This window comes from Psammomys obesus, unplaced genomic scaffold, assembly GCF_907164565.1.
Source record: "Psammomys obesus unplaced genomic scaffold, mPsaObe1.curated_primary_1811, whole genome shotgun sequence".
Taxonomy (NCBI): Eukaryota; Metazoa; Chordata; class Mammalia; order Rodentia; family Muridae; genus Psammomys; species Psammomys obesus.
Window position 1 is genome coordinate 2,677,059 of NW_026596051.1, and position 14,451 is coordinate 2,691,509.

A 14,451-nucleotide genomic window follows, 5' to 3' on the forward strand; every position below is an offset into this window, starting at 1 on the left:
GGCAAGGTCTATACTGTCAAGAGGGCAACTGTTAAACCACCCTGCAACTCTATGGTTCTGAGTTTCTTATTCTATGCAACAAAATATTACTCATTGTTTAAGCCACCTGGATACTTGTAACCAAAAATACCCAGCTGATACATTTTCTACTTTAATAATTAGTATACTGTGCAGAGACCAGGTTACACAGAGATAAAAACAGATTATGCAGGCTAAAGAGATGCCTCAGGGAGAAGAAGAAGAAAAAGAAAAAAAATTCTTGCTTCCCCAGAGTGAGAAACGGAGTTCAGCTCCCTAATGCCCACATACTTGGTAGGCATAACAACCAGCCTGTGATCCTGGTGCTTCAAAGGCAGAGACAGGGGAAAAGGGGTTCCCTGGATCAAACTGGCTAGCTAGACTCTCTCCGTTGAACAATAGGTAAGTTCAATCGAGAGACCCCAGGCCTCAATCTGTAGGGTGGAGAAGAATACAAGCAAAGATGCATGTCAACCTCTGGCGTCCACATACACACACACTTCTGTTCCTCCCCCACACATGCTATGAAATGCTAGTGTTGACTGCTAACTTGACAGGGCCTGGAATCATAAGGAGAGCCTTTGGTGAGCACCTGTGAAGAATTACCTGGATGAGATTAAATGAGTTAGGAAGACCCCTAAACTGTGGGCCACTTTCTAGGCTTAGCTCCCAAGAGGGAGCTGGCTGAGCACACGCATGCATCAAACACTCCCTTCTCCTGAGCACTCCTGTGCCTTGACTTCTCGGAAGATGGACTGTGCCTGTGAGCCAACAGTCTGCCTCACTGTGCCTGTGTTGAGGAATTTTATCAGAGCACCAGGAAAACTAAGGTACATGTGTCCACAAACACATATCGCCTGCACACACAGACAAACAAGAGACCAGATTATAAAAACTAAGCCTGACCATGTTACATACTGCTTTTCAGTAGTTGGGTTCTCTTAAAAAAAAAAAAAAATGTAAAACCGTTGCTTTTCATCAAATATACTGGGTAACCCAAAACACACACACACACCTTTATAAATCACCAAGTGGGTATTTTACAGCTATAAAGGGAGGGAAGAAAAGGAAAACAAGCCCAAGAATGTAGCTTAGGTACCTTACAGAGTTTCACCTGAAACTCGGTGAGATGACATCACAGACTGAAGTGTTCTTCAGCACTTAAAGGATCACTTGACTTTATATATGAGCAATGTGAATAGAATCAATGTAGCAAAAATCACAAACTGCTACATATGAGGTGCACAGTGGGCAAGCAGAGACATCACCCTATGGTGGATCTACTACAGCGCATGTTTTATTAATACTTCTTCATTCTAGGTACCTGACTCCTGTATGCTAAGAACTCTACCACTGTAGTCATTTAGAATTATACTCTCAGTTCACCAGTTGTTCCTAGACTGTTTAGAAAAGCTAAAATCAGCTTAAAGGAAAAATAATCATATATATGTTTTCTGAGACTGGGCTTCTCTTTGTAGCCTTGGCTGTCCTGGATGAACTTTGTAGGCTACACTGGCCTCAAACTGGCATCCATCCACTGCCTCTGCCTCCCAGAGTGCTGGGATTAAAGGTGTGTGCGCCACCAAGCCCTGCTCCCTATTCACAGTATAAGCTGCCCCAAAACTTTAAGAGTTTAAACTTACAAATAAAAATAACATTCTTACACATAACTCCCTATTCAAAAATGAAATAATCATTAAGCAAAACACTTCTCTAACTTTCAGAATCAACAGTGCTTTCCTCTAGGGTGGCTTTCCCATTGTGTCTAATGCACAACTTGAAGGGTTATAGAGGCATTACATACAGGGCTTATGTCATCCTAGCCAGAGATGACAAACATAATTTACTCATTACATCTCTGCTTCTCATAAGAAAATACTACATGGGAGCAGATTTACAGAAATGTATCCTTTGCCCTAGAAGAACCCACAACTAAGGCAGACAAACACCCTGTAACACATGATGGGCTGCAGTCAAAGTTACTTACAAACCTAGTCATTAATTGTCTGGGAATGAGTAGTTTTCCATAAAATGCCACTGGCACAGAATTTGTCAAACAAAGAGAAAGGCAAACCTTTCTCTTTGACAGGGGGGAAAATACAAACAAAGCCGTTTGTTTTTTTTCCAAAAAAAAAAAAAAGTTCACTTTATTTCAAAAAGTAGAAAGTTTGGGAAAAAGCCTGCCGTGTTTAAAGATTCAGAACAGTAAGAAATTAAGCGTCAGGGCATACATACCATGCAAAGGAGCTTAAAATTTAAATCTAGAAGAGAAGCAATAATTTTTAATTGAAGGTAGAAAGCCATCAGCCTTCCTTTCCCGAGCACAACTAGTGGCAGCATGATAAACAGAGTGAAGAAACTAAAGGTAAAAATTTTTAAAGCATTATAATGGCTTGAGAAATAGTATGAGAAGGAACTGTGGCAGAGACAACGGATCAAAAATTTAAAAGGCATTTACCAGATCTAAAGTATGGGATACTTTGTTACTATAACCTATTAGTAATAGTAAGCCTCACCCCACCCCATCCCACCCCACAAAAACCCTAAAACCTTAGTGTTCTCAAAACTACACCTTAGAAATAACATGGCCGAGCTGAGGGTCAGTCTGGAGTGCTTTCCAAGCTTATGTACCTGCTTCAGTCCCCAACACCTACAAAGTCCTAATAAAAACAAAAAACCCTAACACAGTTATATCTGTGCTGGAAAATAAATCCGACAGACAGCTTTGTAAAGGCACATAACTGAAGGGGTGTGAGTGCCAGCTGAAGCTAAGCTCAGAAACAAGGAATAGATGGTCATATCTACGGGAACTGTACAATGAATTCTTCTGGCGTAGATAAATGACTAAACTGAGTCACAAGGAAGAACACAGACTAAAGGAACAGTACACTGTTTTCTTCTGCACTGGGCATAGTAACACATTCTTTTGTAGTTTATTGTTTTCAGGTACATTAGTATAGTCTGGATTCAGCTGCCACTTACTCGGTGCAAAAAAAAAATTAATATACTGACAATGCCACTCATTTCTTTGTCTATAGAGAGTATTAAGCCAATCTGTTTTCCAGAAGTTAGTGCTGTGTGAACTGAACATAACGACTGCCTAATAGCTTAGAATAGAGTGAAGTGGAGAAAAAAACATGACCAGACCACCATCTTCACTTAAGAGTGACCATCTCAAAAAAAAAAAAAAAAAAAAAAAAAAAAAAAAATCATAAAGCCGGTCAGTGGATCTCTGTGAGTCCAAAGTCAGCGTGGTCTACAGAGTGAGTTCCAGGACAGCCAGGGCCATGCAGAAAAACCGTTTCAACACACACACACACACACACACACACACACACACACACACACACAATTAATTACAGAGTCTTTAGGTTATATGTTAAAGATTTTTTTCTTCATAATACATTGGATTTTAAAATAGGAAAGTGACTTAAAAGGGAGGGAAGGGGGAGGCTGGACCAAACCCTGATGAGAGAGTATAGAAACAAATGCTAATGGCAGTCAGAGGAACAGCAACTAAAAAAAATAAAATTTAAAAAAATTAAATAAATAAAAAAATAGCCACAGAAGCAAGAGAGGACAGAACTTGCATCAGGTCTCCCCAAGATATGGTTGTGAGCCAGCATGTAAGTGCTGAGAACTGAACTCAGGACCTCTGGATGAGCAGACAAGGCTCTCAACCACTGAGCCATCTCTCTAGCCCCGAAGGTAAAACTCCTAAGAGTTTCCAGGAAGGTCCAACAGTATAAAAAAGAACGAAAAGCCAAGTATGTTAAATGGCTCCCTACTACATGTCCAGACAATGTACAGTGACTCCACTGCAAGTGGTGTTTTTCCTAAAGTCTAACCTGCTTATGACATTTATTCACAATCACAATGAAAAAAAAAAGAGCCAGAATCCAATATTCACATCTTTCCCAACTTCCAACCCCATGCTAGTCATTAGCTTATTGCCATCAGAGATGCATAACCATTCCAGGCCAGCACTTCCTATGAAAAACTTCGTAATATACAACATAATACGATGGTCTGGATGCCCCTGGCTGACACTGTCACTGTATTATTACAAGCGACTTTAAAAAGATACTCAATGAGAAGCTTGCCTTCGTGAACGGATTAACCTGATTACTGTAGGTGAAGGCTCAGGAGAGTGCTGTAAGGAAAGCCTAAACCTTCTCAGTGATTGAGTAGTCCTAACCAGAATGCCTGTAGAAATATGCAAAGTTAGGCTGCAGAGGTGGCTCAGTGTGCACACTGAGCCAAGTTCAGCTCCCATCAACCACATCAAATGGCTCAGATCCCAACCTCAGGGGAACCAAAGCTCTCTTCTGGCTGTACAAACAAAAATAAGCCTTAAAAAGAAGTGCATCCAGTTAAAGCCATTCCGGTGAGGTCTGAAACATAAGTGACAAGGTACTGGAAAACAGAGCAAACAGCCATCCTTGTTACAAAGTAAGACATTTAGAAGAAATACCAAAGCCACAAGCTTGAAATGGGAATGTCTATTCTATAGACAACTAAATGCACTCAATCTCACTTATACCTGATTCAAATGAGACTGCAGATTTGGACTTCCTCAGACTTTTAGCACCAGAAGTGTAAATTTGGAAAAGAGCAGCAGAATGTTAGGGCTCAGATGCCCTCTTGAAGAGGTCTTGTGTTGAAAATTAAGCATCAAATTAGTATGTTGAAAGTACAGCTTGTGAGAAGCCAAGAGAGCAGGACCCCTGAACTGGGGCTGATGGCTTCCCAGGAGGAACAGGTCCAAGCCTGCATACTCTACTTAACTCCCGTGATGCCTTCTCCACACAGCAAGGACTCTAACAGGCTTTCCTTCATAAATCTCCCAGCCTCAGCACTAAGATACACATTAAAAACCACACTGAACTACTCAGCTCCTATAATCCTACTGCTGCCACACAGGAACTGAAGTCAGGACTAGTTAAAATTAAACCACATTATAGCTACCACCTCTGAATTAGACTTCACAGAAAGGCAGTGGATTAAAAAATAGGAAAATGAGTAAGTAAAATAAGCAGCAGAAAAAGCACAAAGCAGCAGGCAGCCAGAGGCAGAGCTAATATAACAACACTGTCCCTGATAATTTCACTCCACTTTACTCTGGAGATGCATTCCTATTGCTATTATAAAAGAAAATGTATAAGCACACATAAAATTTACATATCTCCATCATCTACAAGTAACTTTTCATCATACCTTACAAAGCACTCTCTGCGTAGCACTCTCTGGCCTAGACCAGGCCGACCTTGAATTCAGATTTGCCTGCCTCTGCCTCTGCCTCTGCCTCTGCCTCCTGAGTGCTCAGTGTTGGAATGTCTGTGTCAACATGCCCAGCTTCTAACCTTTATTGTGATTGTGTTAAAAAACAAAAAAGAAAAAAAGAAAAGAGAGAGAGAGAGAGAATCCCAACAACATTAACCAAAAACACATGTAAAGCCCCATCCCTCCATGAACAGCTACAGGCAGTTCTGGGCACCTGGAGCCGAGGAGGTCATTTTCCTCAATATAGCAGCCACTGATTAAGTGGCTGCAGGCCACCCTAATTAAATGCAGTAGAAGGGAAGGAGGCTTGTTGGTATCAGTAAGGGGCTTGGTGGGAGGCAGAAGGGAATAAGGGAGGGTATAATGGGGAAGTATGAGAAAAGTAAATCAGATATGCAAGAAACCAAAGAATAAATAAAAGCAGCAGGCATTTAATATTTCACACTCTGGCCTACAGAACTTAGCAGCCTGCAATGCAGTTATTACAAATATTACCAAATGATAACACTAGAGATAAAACAGGCATCTGGGTAAACTAAGTTTCTTGAGGACAGATGGAATGTTCCCCATAAATCTCTAGCACAGCTAAACTCTGAAAGGCACTCAGACCTGTGCTTGAATTAGCTAGACATACCACCTACCCAGTCAGTACAATTCACTCCTTCCCACCAATGAAATGCAGACCCTCTCGTCTGCTTAAATGTATACACATCTACATGTGTAGGAAAGCCTCCCTTTCCACCTTCATTCTTTCAGTCTTTACCTGTGCTGGGTAGTTTGATGACAATTTGACACAAGCTGGAGACTCAACAACAAAAAAAAAAAAAAAAAAAAAAAAAAAAGATGTCTCCAGAAGATGGGTTGTATGCAAGAAAGCCTGTAGGACATTTTCACAATTAGTGATTTGTTTGAGAGCCCAGCCCATTTTGAGTATTGCCACTTCTGGATTAGTGGTCCTGTGTGCTGTAAGAAAACAGGCTGAACAACCCATGTGGAGTAAGTCAGTAAGCAGCACCTCTCCATGGCCTCTGCATCAGATCCTGGCCCCAGGTTCCTGCTCTGGCTTCCTTCAATGATGAATAGTGATGTAGAAGTATCAGCAGAATCAAACCTTTCCTCTCCAAGTTGATTTTTGTCATGGTGTTTCATCACAGTAGTAGTTACCCTATCCAAGATACTTCTGAGACAAATTACAAATATTTTTATGTCATTTTCTATTTATTACTTATTTTAGTTGAAGAATCTTTGTAATACTTCTCATGTATTTTACTCTGTAGCCAATTCTCTTCTTCTAACTGAGTACCTTCCTCCTCAGGCCATATATATGCATGCATACATATTCATTTAAACCAGTGTTTCTCGACCTATAGATTATGACCCCTTTGGTGTTGCATGACCCTTTCACAGGGGTCGCATATCAGATATCCTGCATATCAGATATTTACATTACAGTTCATAACAATAGCAAAATTACAGTTATGAAATAGCAATGAAAATAGTTTTACAGTTGGGGTTACAGTATTAAAGAATCGCAGCAGGAAGGTTGAGAACCACTGATTTAAATCTGTTCCACATATGAAACATACTAGTATAAATCTAGCTGTTAGCTTAACATGTCAAGCTCCAATTCTATCCACTTCCCTGCAAATAACACAATTCTGTTCTCCTCTACAGGTGAATAAATCTTCATTGTGTGTATATGCTCCAATTTGTTACTCATTCACCTGCTGATGAGGACACAGGGGAGCTACAGTGAAAAATGCTGCATTAAACATGTATAAGAATCTCTATAACACGCTGCTTTAGATTCTGCCATGTACAGTTCACACTCAAGAGTGGTGTTCCCAGATCACATGGTGGTTCTTTTTAATGTTTACCTGTGTGTGTGTGTGTGTGTGTGTGTGTGTGTACATACTGCCATGCACACCAGTCAGAGGACCACTTCGTGGAGTTGGCTCTCTCCTCCCACAGAAATGGCACTCAGATGTCGGGCTTGTGTCCGGAGGCCGCACACACCTTTACTCACTCACTGGGCACTTCTACTTTTTCACTTTCCTCAGCAACCGCCAGACTGACTTCCCCGGTGGCCGCTCCACTTTTAATGAAATTATTTAACTCCCACATCTAGATTTACCTCTTATTAAAATAACCAAACTACATAGTAATCTTTCTTAAAAATAAATGTCATCTTGCTGCTTAAAAATTACTCTAATGCTTAAAAGCAATGGCTTCAAATGTATTTAAGGAAATGAAATGCAAGCACCTCTAAAGATCTAGTACTAATTTTTCTCACATTGCTCTCCCACCCACCCCTTACTGAACAGCCATGCTGAACAGCTATTTCTCAACTTGCAATGAAGTTAACTGACTGATAAACCCACACTACACAAGTTCAAAGTATCATAAAGCTCAAAACACAGTTAACAATCTAAGCTAGTGATCACTGTGACCCAACCTAGCCTACAGCCAAGCAAAACCATCTACCACAAAACCTGTTTTATAGCATAAACGTCTAGTGTTGACATGTTGAATGTTATACTGGAATGAAACAAACAACTGTTAACAGAGGTAGTTACCATTTATGCTTAATCAAAGTATGGTATCTACTGAACACATCATACTCCCATAAAACTTAAAAATCCTAAATGAAACCATGTTAGACTCCATCTGCACCTCCAGTCCCTGGACGGTTTTCCATGTTCATGCCTCTCTGAGTGTGAACATAAGCTTCCAGTGTGGACTGCCTCCCTGATGACCGACCGACCACTCATCCCTTTTTTAAACTTTTTATTGATACTTTAGCATCATGCACCCCAGTCCCACTCATTGCCCCACCCCCTCATATCTAGCCTTACAACCTACCCCCAAATTTAAACACACACACACACACACAGCAAAACAAAACAAAGATAAAAAAGAACAAACACACGTATTATTAAAAAAAAACCTCAGCACAGAGAAGATGTCATCATGGAAGCTGCAGCATGCCACAATGTCGTCCTTTTAAGACAGCTCGGAGTCCAGGAGGCTGTGACTCTCACCCCTACCTGAATTAAACATGCTTCTCCCCTTGCTCACTCTTAGAGCACCCTAAATTTAGTCTGTTAAACGCACACACAATATCCCATAATCACTGTCTTGCTTACTCACTTTGACTTTGCTTAGAGATGATAATCCTGTCTTTGATGTTTACATTGTTAGTGCTAAGTAGATTACCAGCCCTAACTACAAGGTAGATAAGTAACAGTCTCTAGGCAATGTCTCTCAAACCTTAGCATCACAATCACCTAAGACCTAAAAAAACCTAAACTGCTTGGCCAGGCTGTCATAGGGTAGGGCACACCAAGTTTCCAGATGAGTGACCCTGCTAGTCTCAGATCCACATTTGAGAATCTATGTATATATAAGCACACACTTTCTTCCGACCTTCAGGCTAGGAAACAGCTCCTAGATGCCCACACATCTCCTCCGCAGGCCTCATTATCTTTTTTAGACATAGCACAATTCTCTACAAAGCTTTCTCCAATTTCCAACTCACTGCATTCTTGGCTCAATTTTTGTCAGGCTTTGTCTATATTACTCACGACATTCACCACCTGCTTTTTCACAACTACTGACATCTGTCTATGTTTCCTACTTACAAGAGAACCTAATTTAATATCTGTAAAGAGAGCAGTAAGCAGTGACCAACAAAGTCTACAAATATGTTGGTATGACTGAGTCCCTGCTGCTTTACCCAGGCTGAAGAGCACACTCAGCCTTGCTTTATTCTCCTGGCCCAACATGACTTACTTACTTCTGCTTTGCTGCCTGTAACAGACACTTAGTCCTTCAACACTGCTCATCCATCGCACTGCTAACTGATTCTTAGCAGGCTCTTGTACCTCACAGCCTGATCCATTTTAAGTTTCTCATCCACAACGGGACAAAATGATAGGAGAAACTGTCTCCTCCAAACTTATATGAACTTTAACTCTACCGACAATAAAACAAGTTGACAGTTTATGAAAATGGAAACTTTAATAAAAAGCTAAAAATGACTAAGAAATAGATCTCTTTAGAAATTAAAATTGTCTTAAAACTAAGACAATGCTTATATACATCATACCCACAAAAAAAAAAAAATCCATAGTATTGACTTTGTGTGTACAGTGGAGGTTCGAACACCAGTCTAAAGGTAAATTTCAGGTATCCATTCTTTCACAGAATGTGAATGTGAGATCAAACTCAGGTCAGAGAAAGCACCTTTACCCACTGGGATGTCTCTACAGCCCAAATCCATATTATCTAATCCAACAAAGATATAAACAATCTGAATCAGGAGAAATTTCTAGATGCTCTGAACTCACAGATCTTATACCTAACTTTCAACATCCTTAACACTTAACAGATTTAAGTTCAAATAGAGTGAAGGCAGAATAGGCTTTGCCTTGTGGAGCAAGTGAAGGTAACTCCAACCACCTGAAACTTGCTAGGTAGACCAGTCTGGCCTTAAACTATCCTTCTGTCTCCCAAATACTGGAGTTAAAGGTATGTGCCACCATGCTAAACTGAAATTATCTGCTTTTAAAGCAGCAAATAAAACACTTGTCAGAAATGAACCTTTGGAGGGCTGGCTCAGATGAGGGCCCGAGTTCTGGTTTCCCCAGCACTCATACACCAGGGCTGGGATGAGGCAGGAGGATCCCTGGAGTTCACTGGCCAGCACAGATCAGCCAGGAAGTCACAGGTTCAGTGAGGGAGCCCGTCTCAAAAACATAAGGTGGTGAGCACCTGAGGAAGGCGCCCAACACCCACCCTCGACCTGTGAACGAGCATCCATGCAGACACATGAACATGCATTCAAGTGCACACACACTTACACAGATCCCTTAACAAATTCAAACCCTTTTACTTTCCCATTTAAATTAACTGGTGACAATAAAAACTACGAGCTCTATTATGAAAATCTAGCAATTCCATGGTACCTACTAGGCATTACGTTTTCTGAAGGTTATGAATTCTTCCAGAAAAGTAGGCTTAACTTGGAAAATTAGCCAGATCACTCGTAAGCCCAAAACATTTTTCATTTAATCAATGTTCCATATGGCCAAATCAAGTTAAGCACATGGTTCTGGTATTTACAAACCTATACTGTGAGGATCGTACCAAGACAGTCCTACGTGAGGACAGAACTGGGAGGACGAAGAACAAGGCAAGTATGAATTGTGAAAGTTTTAAAGAAAGCTGAAAGGACCAGAAAAATAATGACCTGGGAGATATGATAAAGTGCATCTTAAAATATTGTAAATGACTACAAAATACGGGGTCACAAGAAGATAAGGAATTTAAGAGTCAATGGGATATCGGGTGGCAGTGGTACTGCCTTTAGTCCCAGGACTCTGGAGGCAGAGGCAGGTGGATCTCACGAGTTTGCAGGCCAGGCTGGTCCAGAGAGTCTACAGAGTGAGTTTCAGGACAGTCAGGGCATCCAGGAAAAATAAATAAGGTCGATGGGCTGAGGGAAGAAGAGCTGTGGTAAAGACATTCAACACAGGGCCCTAAACTTAATTTTTAGTACCAAAAGTACAAATTAATAAAAATTTTTAAAAAGTAAAAATGAGAGCTGGAGAGAGAGAGGGCTCAGTGGTCAAGAGTAGGTACTGAACTTGCGGAGAAGCTGGGTTTGGTCCCCAGCACCCATGTAGGATTCCACAACTACACGTAACTCAGAATCAAGAGGACCTGACCCTCTTCTGGTCTCCTAAAGCACCTGAACTCTGGTACATATACCCTTTCCCCACATATACACACTTAAAATTAAATATTAAAAAAACAAAAAACTGCAATGAATCTGAACCTCAAAAAAACATGCTTACAAAGTTCCACTAGGCACTCAAAGCTACAGAGTGAGGTGGCTCATGCTTTCGCCTGCTGAGGCATCTTGTGAGCCTAGTCAGATTGATTTTCTTAGCTTCAGTTACTTTGCTGCTATAAAATAGCCTAATTTGGCAGATTTGTAAATGATACAAAGTATAAAGCATATAATTGCCTTAGGGCAAGTGAGGAAGGAGGAGAGGCCTATTTTGAACAACTTGGCCTTTTCATCGGTTACTCTAATATAAAGTGATGGCATACATTTCAGAGACTGAAGCAATGAGCTCCAGGCTAGCCTTGGCTACAGAGAAAAACAGTCTCAAAACAAACACTATTATGTGCAATTCCTAACTTCAAATTACAATTATATTAATGTGCTTTAATGGTCTGGAAAAGCTGAAGTTCTGTACTTCAAAGAGCCAAATCATCTGAACAGCTTCCCAAATTAAAAAACAAAACAACAACAACAAAAAAAATTCCTCTACATTCCAAACTCATGAACCATTCATCAAAGCTGCTCCTAACATTGGTCTTGACGATGCCAATAAGCTCCATATTTTAAATAAAAGCTCACTTACTCAAATATTTTCACTTTACGTTCTCTGACCACCACCACCTAATTGATTTTCAACTGCTATAAACAGCCCACATCTGAAGCATTTAAATCTACATACAAGGGGATATTGTACAACTAAAAAAGTGTAAGGAACACAAATCATTCTGAAATTCTCTGGTAAGTGCTTAAAGACATCTAAAAAAAAAAAGTGTTACAATCCAATGTCGTGTTTGAATAACTGACACATACGGGGAGTGCGGCTAAGTTTTCCTATGAACACAATTCTTGATTGCAAAGAGGAAACAGGGCCAAGCGGAGCTACAGAACCAGTAAGGCAACAAGCTAAAGGCGTCATAGATTTCTTGGCTACGGTGACAGGCAGGAGGCACACCCCTAGCGTCAGTGAGAAACACTACATGGTGAATTCCACCTAGGGATTAATACGAAAGGAAGGAAGGGAAAATTTAAATCGCCATCGTTCAAAAACTACCACAAGCACCGGACAAAAGAAGGTAATAAAATAAAAATTTTTTAAAAAACCACTAAGAAAACATTAACAAACCAATATATGCATTTCTCCGGGACTAACCTGACCCGGGTCTTAACGAACATACAGGCTGGCCCTTTCATGTCCACAAATGCAGAGAAAAGCAAGCCGCGAAAGAAAAAAGAAAAAAGCCCCCAAGGTTGCAAACAGCAGCGAGATAAAATTCGAAAACGAGCGAAGGCAGGGAAGTGGAAAGGATCCCTGCCAAGGCTCGCTGCTGGAAAATGCGGAGTGAGTGGGAGGCAGCACAACTCCGGAGAAGTGGGTCTTACATAAAGCGCCATTTGCCGCACACTATCATTTCCACAGGATCCCAGAACACCCAACCTGGAAAGCAAGCCGGGGGCGGAAAAGTGGGCTCCACGTGGAGGAGGGCAGGGAGCGCGCAGCCCCGCGGGGCCGGGGTTCCGCAAAGGCCGAGCGAGGCGGCGGGGTCAGGGGCGCGCGGAGGCCCGCGGGCTCGGGAGCCCGGGGGCGGCGGCGCTGCGGGCGCCCCGAGGCCAGGGGCGCGCGGAGGGCGGGGGCGGCGAGTCTCGGGGCGGGCCGCGGGGCCGTCCGGGGCTTGCGGGAGGCCGGGGGACGCGCGGAGGCCTCGGGGGAGGCGCGCAGGGGCCGGGGGGCTGGCAGGGCCTTGCAGCCGGCGGAGGCTCGGGGGCGCGCAGAGCCGGGGGAGGGGGAGCGCGCGAGCGACCGAGCACCCCGAGCCCCGCACCCGCAGCGGCCAGGCCTCTGGAATTTTCTAGCGAGGAGAACGCCGCGGGCCCTCCCTCGCCCGACCCGGGAGCCGAGGTCTCACCATCTTGCTCGGCGGGCGGCGCTGGCGGCGGCTGTGGGTTCCTCGGGACTCGGCGGCGGCGGCTTGCTGTCCGGAGACGGGCGGGGTGCAACGGGGCCTGGGCCCGGAGCGAGGCGGGCGGAGTCGCGGTTGGAGGAGAGGCGTCGGCGGGAGGAGAGGGCTGCAGCCTCACGCTCGCGGGCTGCCCCGACTCGCTGCAGCGGCTCGCGCTGACCGCAACCTCAAGGCACGGAACGGGGCGCGCAGAGGGCGGAGCGAGCGCGGGGCGGGGCGGGGCGGGGTCTGCGGGAGGCCGACATCCGGGAACCCGCGCCGGGCCGTGCACACGTCCGCCAACCGGAGTGCGCCCAGAGCACCGAGCGAGCTCTCGGCCGGCGTCTTTGGCGTACGGTGCGCCGGGGAGGGGGCAGGCCGACGTCGGCGGAGGCGCGCTTTCCGTCATGTGACTGGAGGAAAGCCGGCCGGAGGGAGGCTCGTGGGAGGAGGAAATGGGGCGAACGACTGGACCTGCCACCGAGTTGCGCGGCACTTGTGGCCCCTTGTCACTAAGGCGATTCACGGGCAAGTCCACACTGTGGAGTCAAGCGCGGTTGGAAAAGTGGGAGAACCAAAGGTAGCTGCAGCGTGAGTCCTAGGGGAGCAACTGACAAGAGTGGAGAGATTGCTTCCCACCCAACACCACCACCAAGCTCCCTTGAGCTGGTGTAGAAGACTTTAAGAGACAGATTGCCCCCTTGTCCGTGCCCGTAATGGTGGCAGTTACCTTACCATAGAAGTAAGACTACGGTAGGAAATGAAGTCCACAGAGAGAAGTTATATATGAAGGGGAAAAGAAAGTTGATAGGAGGGGTGTGATGAGGATAACAGTTTTATGTCGCAGTTATTTATTTTAAGCAATCTTTGGTTAGAAAGTTAAGGTAAGGATAGGTTCTGCTCTAACTCCTTCATCTTTTGTAAAAATGAGTTTTTTAGCCTTGCTTCGAGAGCCTACGTTGTAGGAGCAGACGGAGGATGCCCGCATCAAGGTGGACGCATGAGTGTTACCATGTGTCCAGCCCCACTCACACAGCACTGACTTGGAATAAAAAGGGTGCCACCTTATCAGGTCAAATTGAAACTGTAACCGCACATGGGATTGTTAAAATTGTGTCTGGGAAACCTGACACAAAAATTCAGTGGACACATCAGACAAAGAAATGACTCTGTAAAGAGACATCTAGCGCTCTGATGGCAACGACCCCAACCAGTCTGTCATCTGACCATCCTGGGACAGGGGCTGATAGGCAAAGAACTCCTGACTGTCCCTGAGGCCTCAACTCAGCTAAGTCACCAACATCAGTGATGTTTGCTCAACCCCAACTGCCCATCTTTGTATTCTCCCTTCTGGACCACCCA

At 43.7% G+C, this 14,451-nt stretch overlaps 1 protein-coding gene across 1 annotated transcript in view; it reads right to left on the reverse strand.

The window, feature by feature from the left end:
- Positions 1-13,313, reverse strand: part of Ppp3r1 (protein phosphatase 3 regulatory subunit B, alpha) — a 35,138-nt gene extending 21,825 nt beyond the window's left edge. The window contains exon 1 of the mRNA XM_055624230.1: positions 13,057-13,313. Coding sequence (XP_055480205.1) covers positions 13,057-13,059 — 3 coding nt within the window. The 5' untranslated portion in view covers positions 13,060-13,313. The remainder of the gene's footprint in view (positions 1-13,056) is intronic.
- Positions 13,314-14,451: the final 1,138 nt, after the last annotated feature.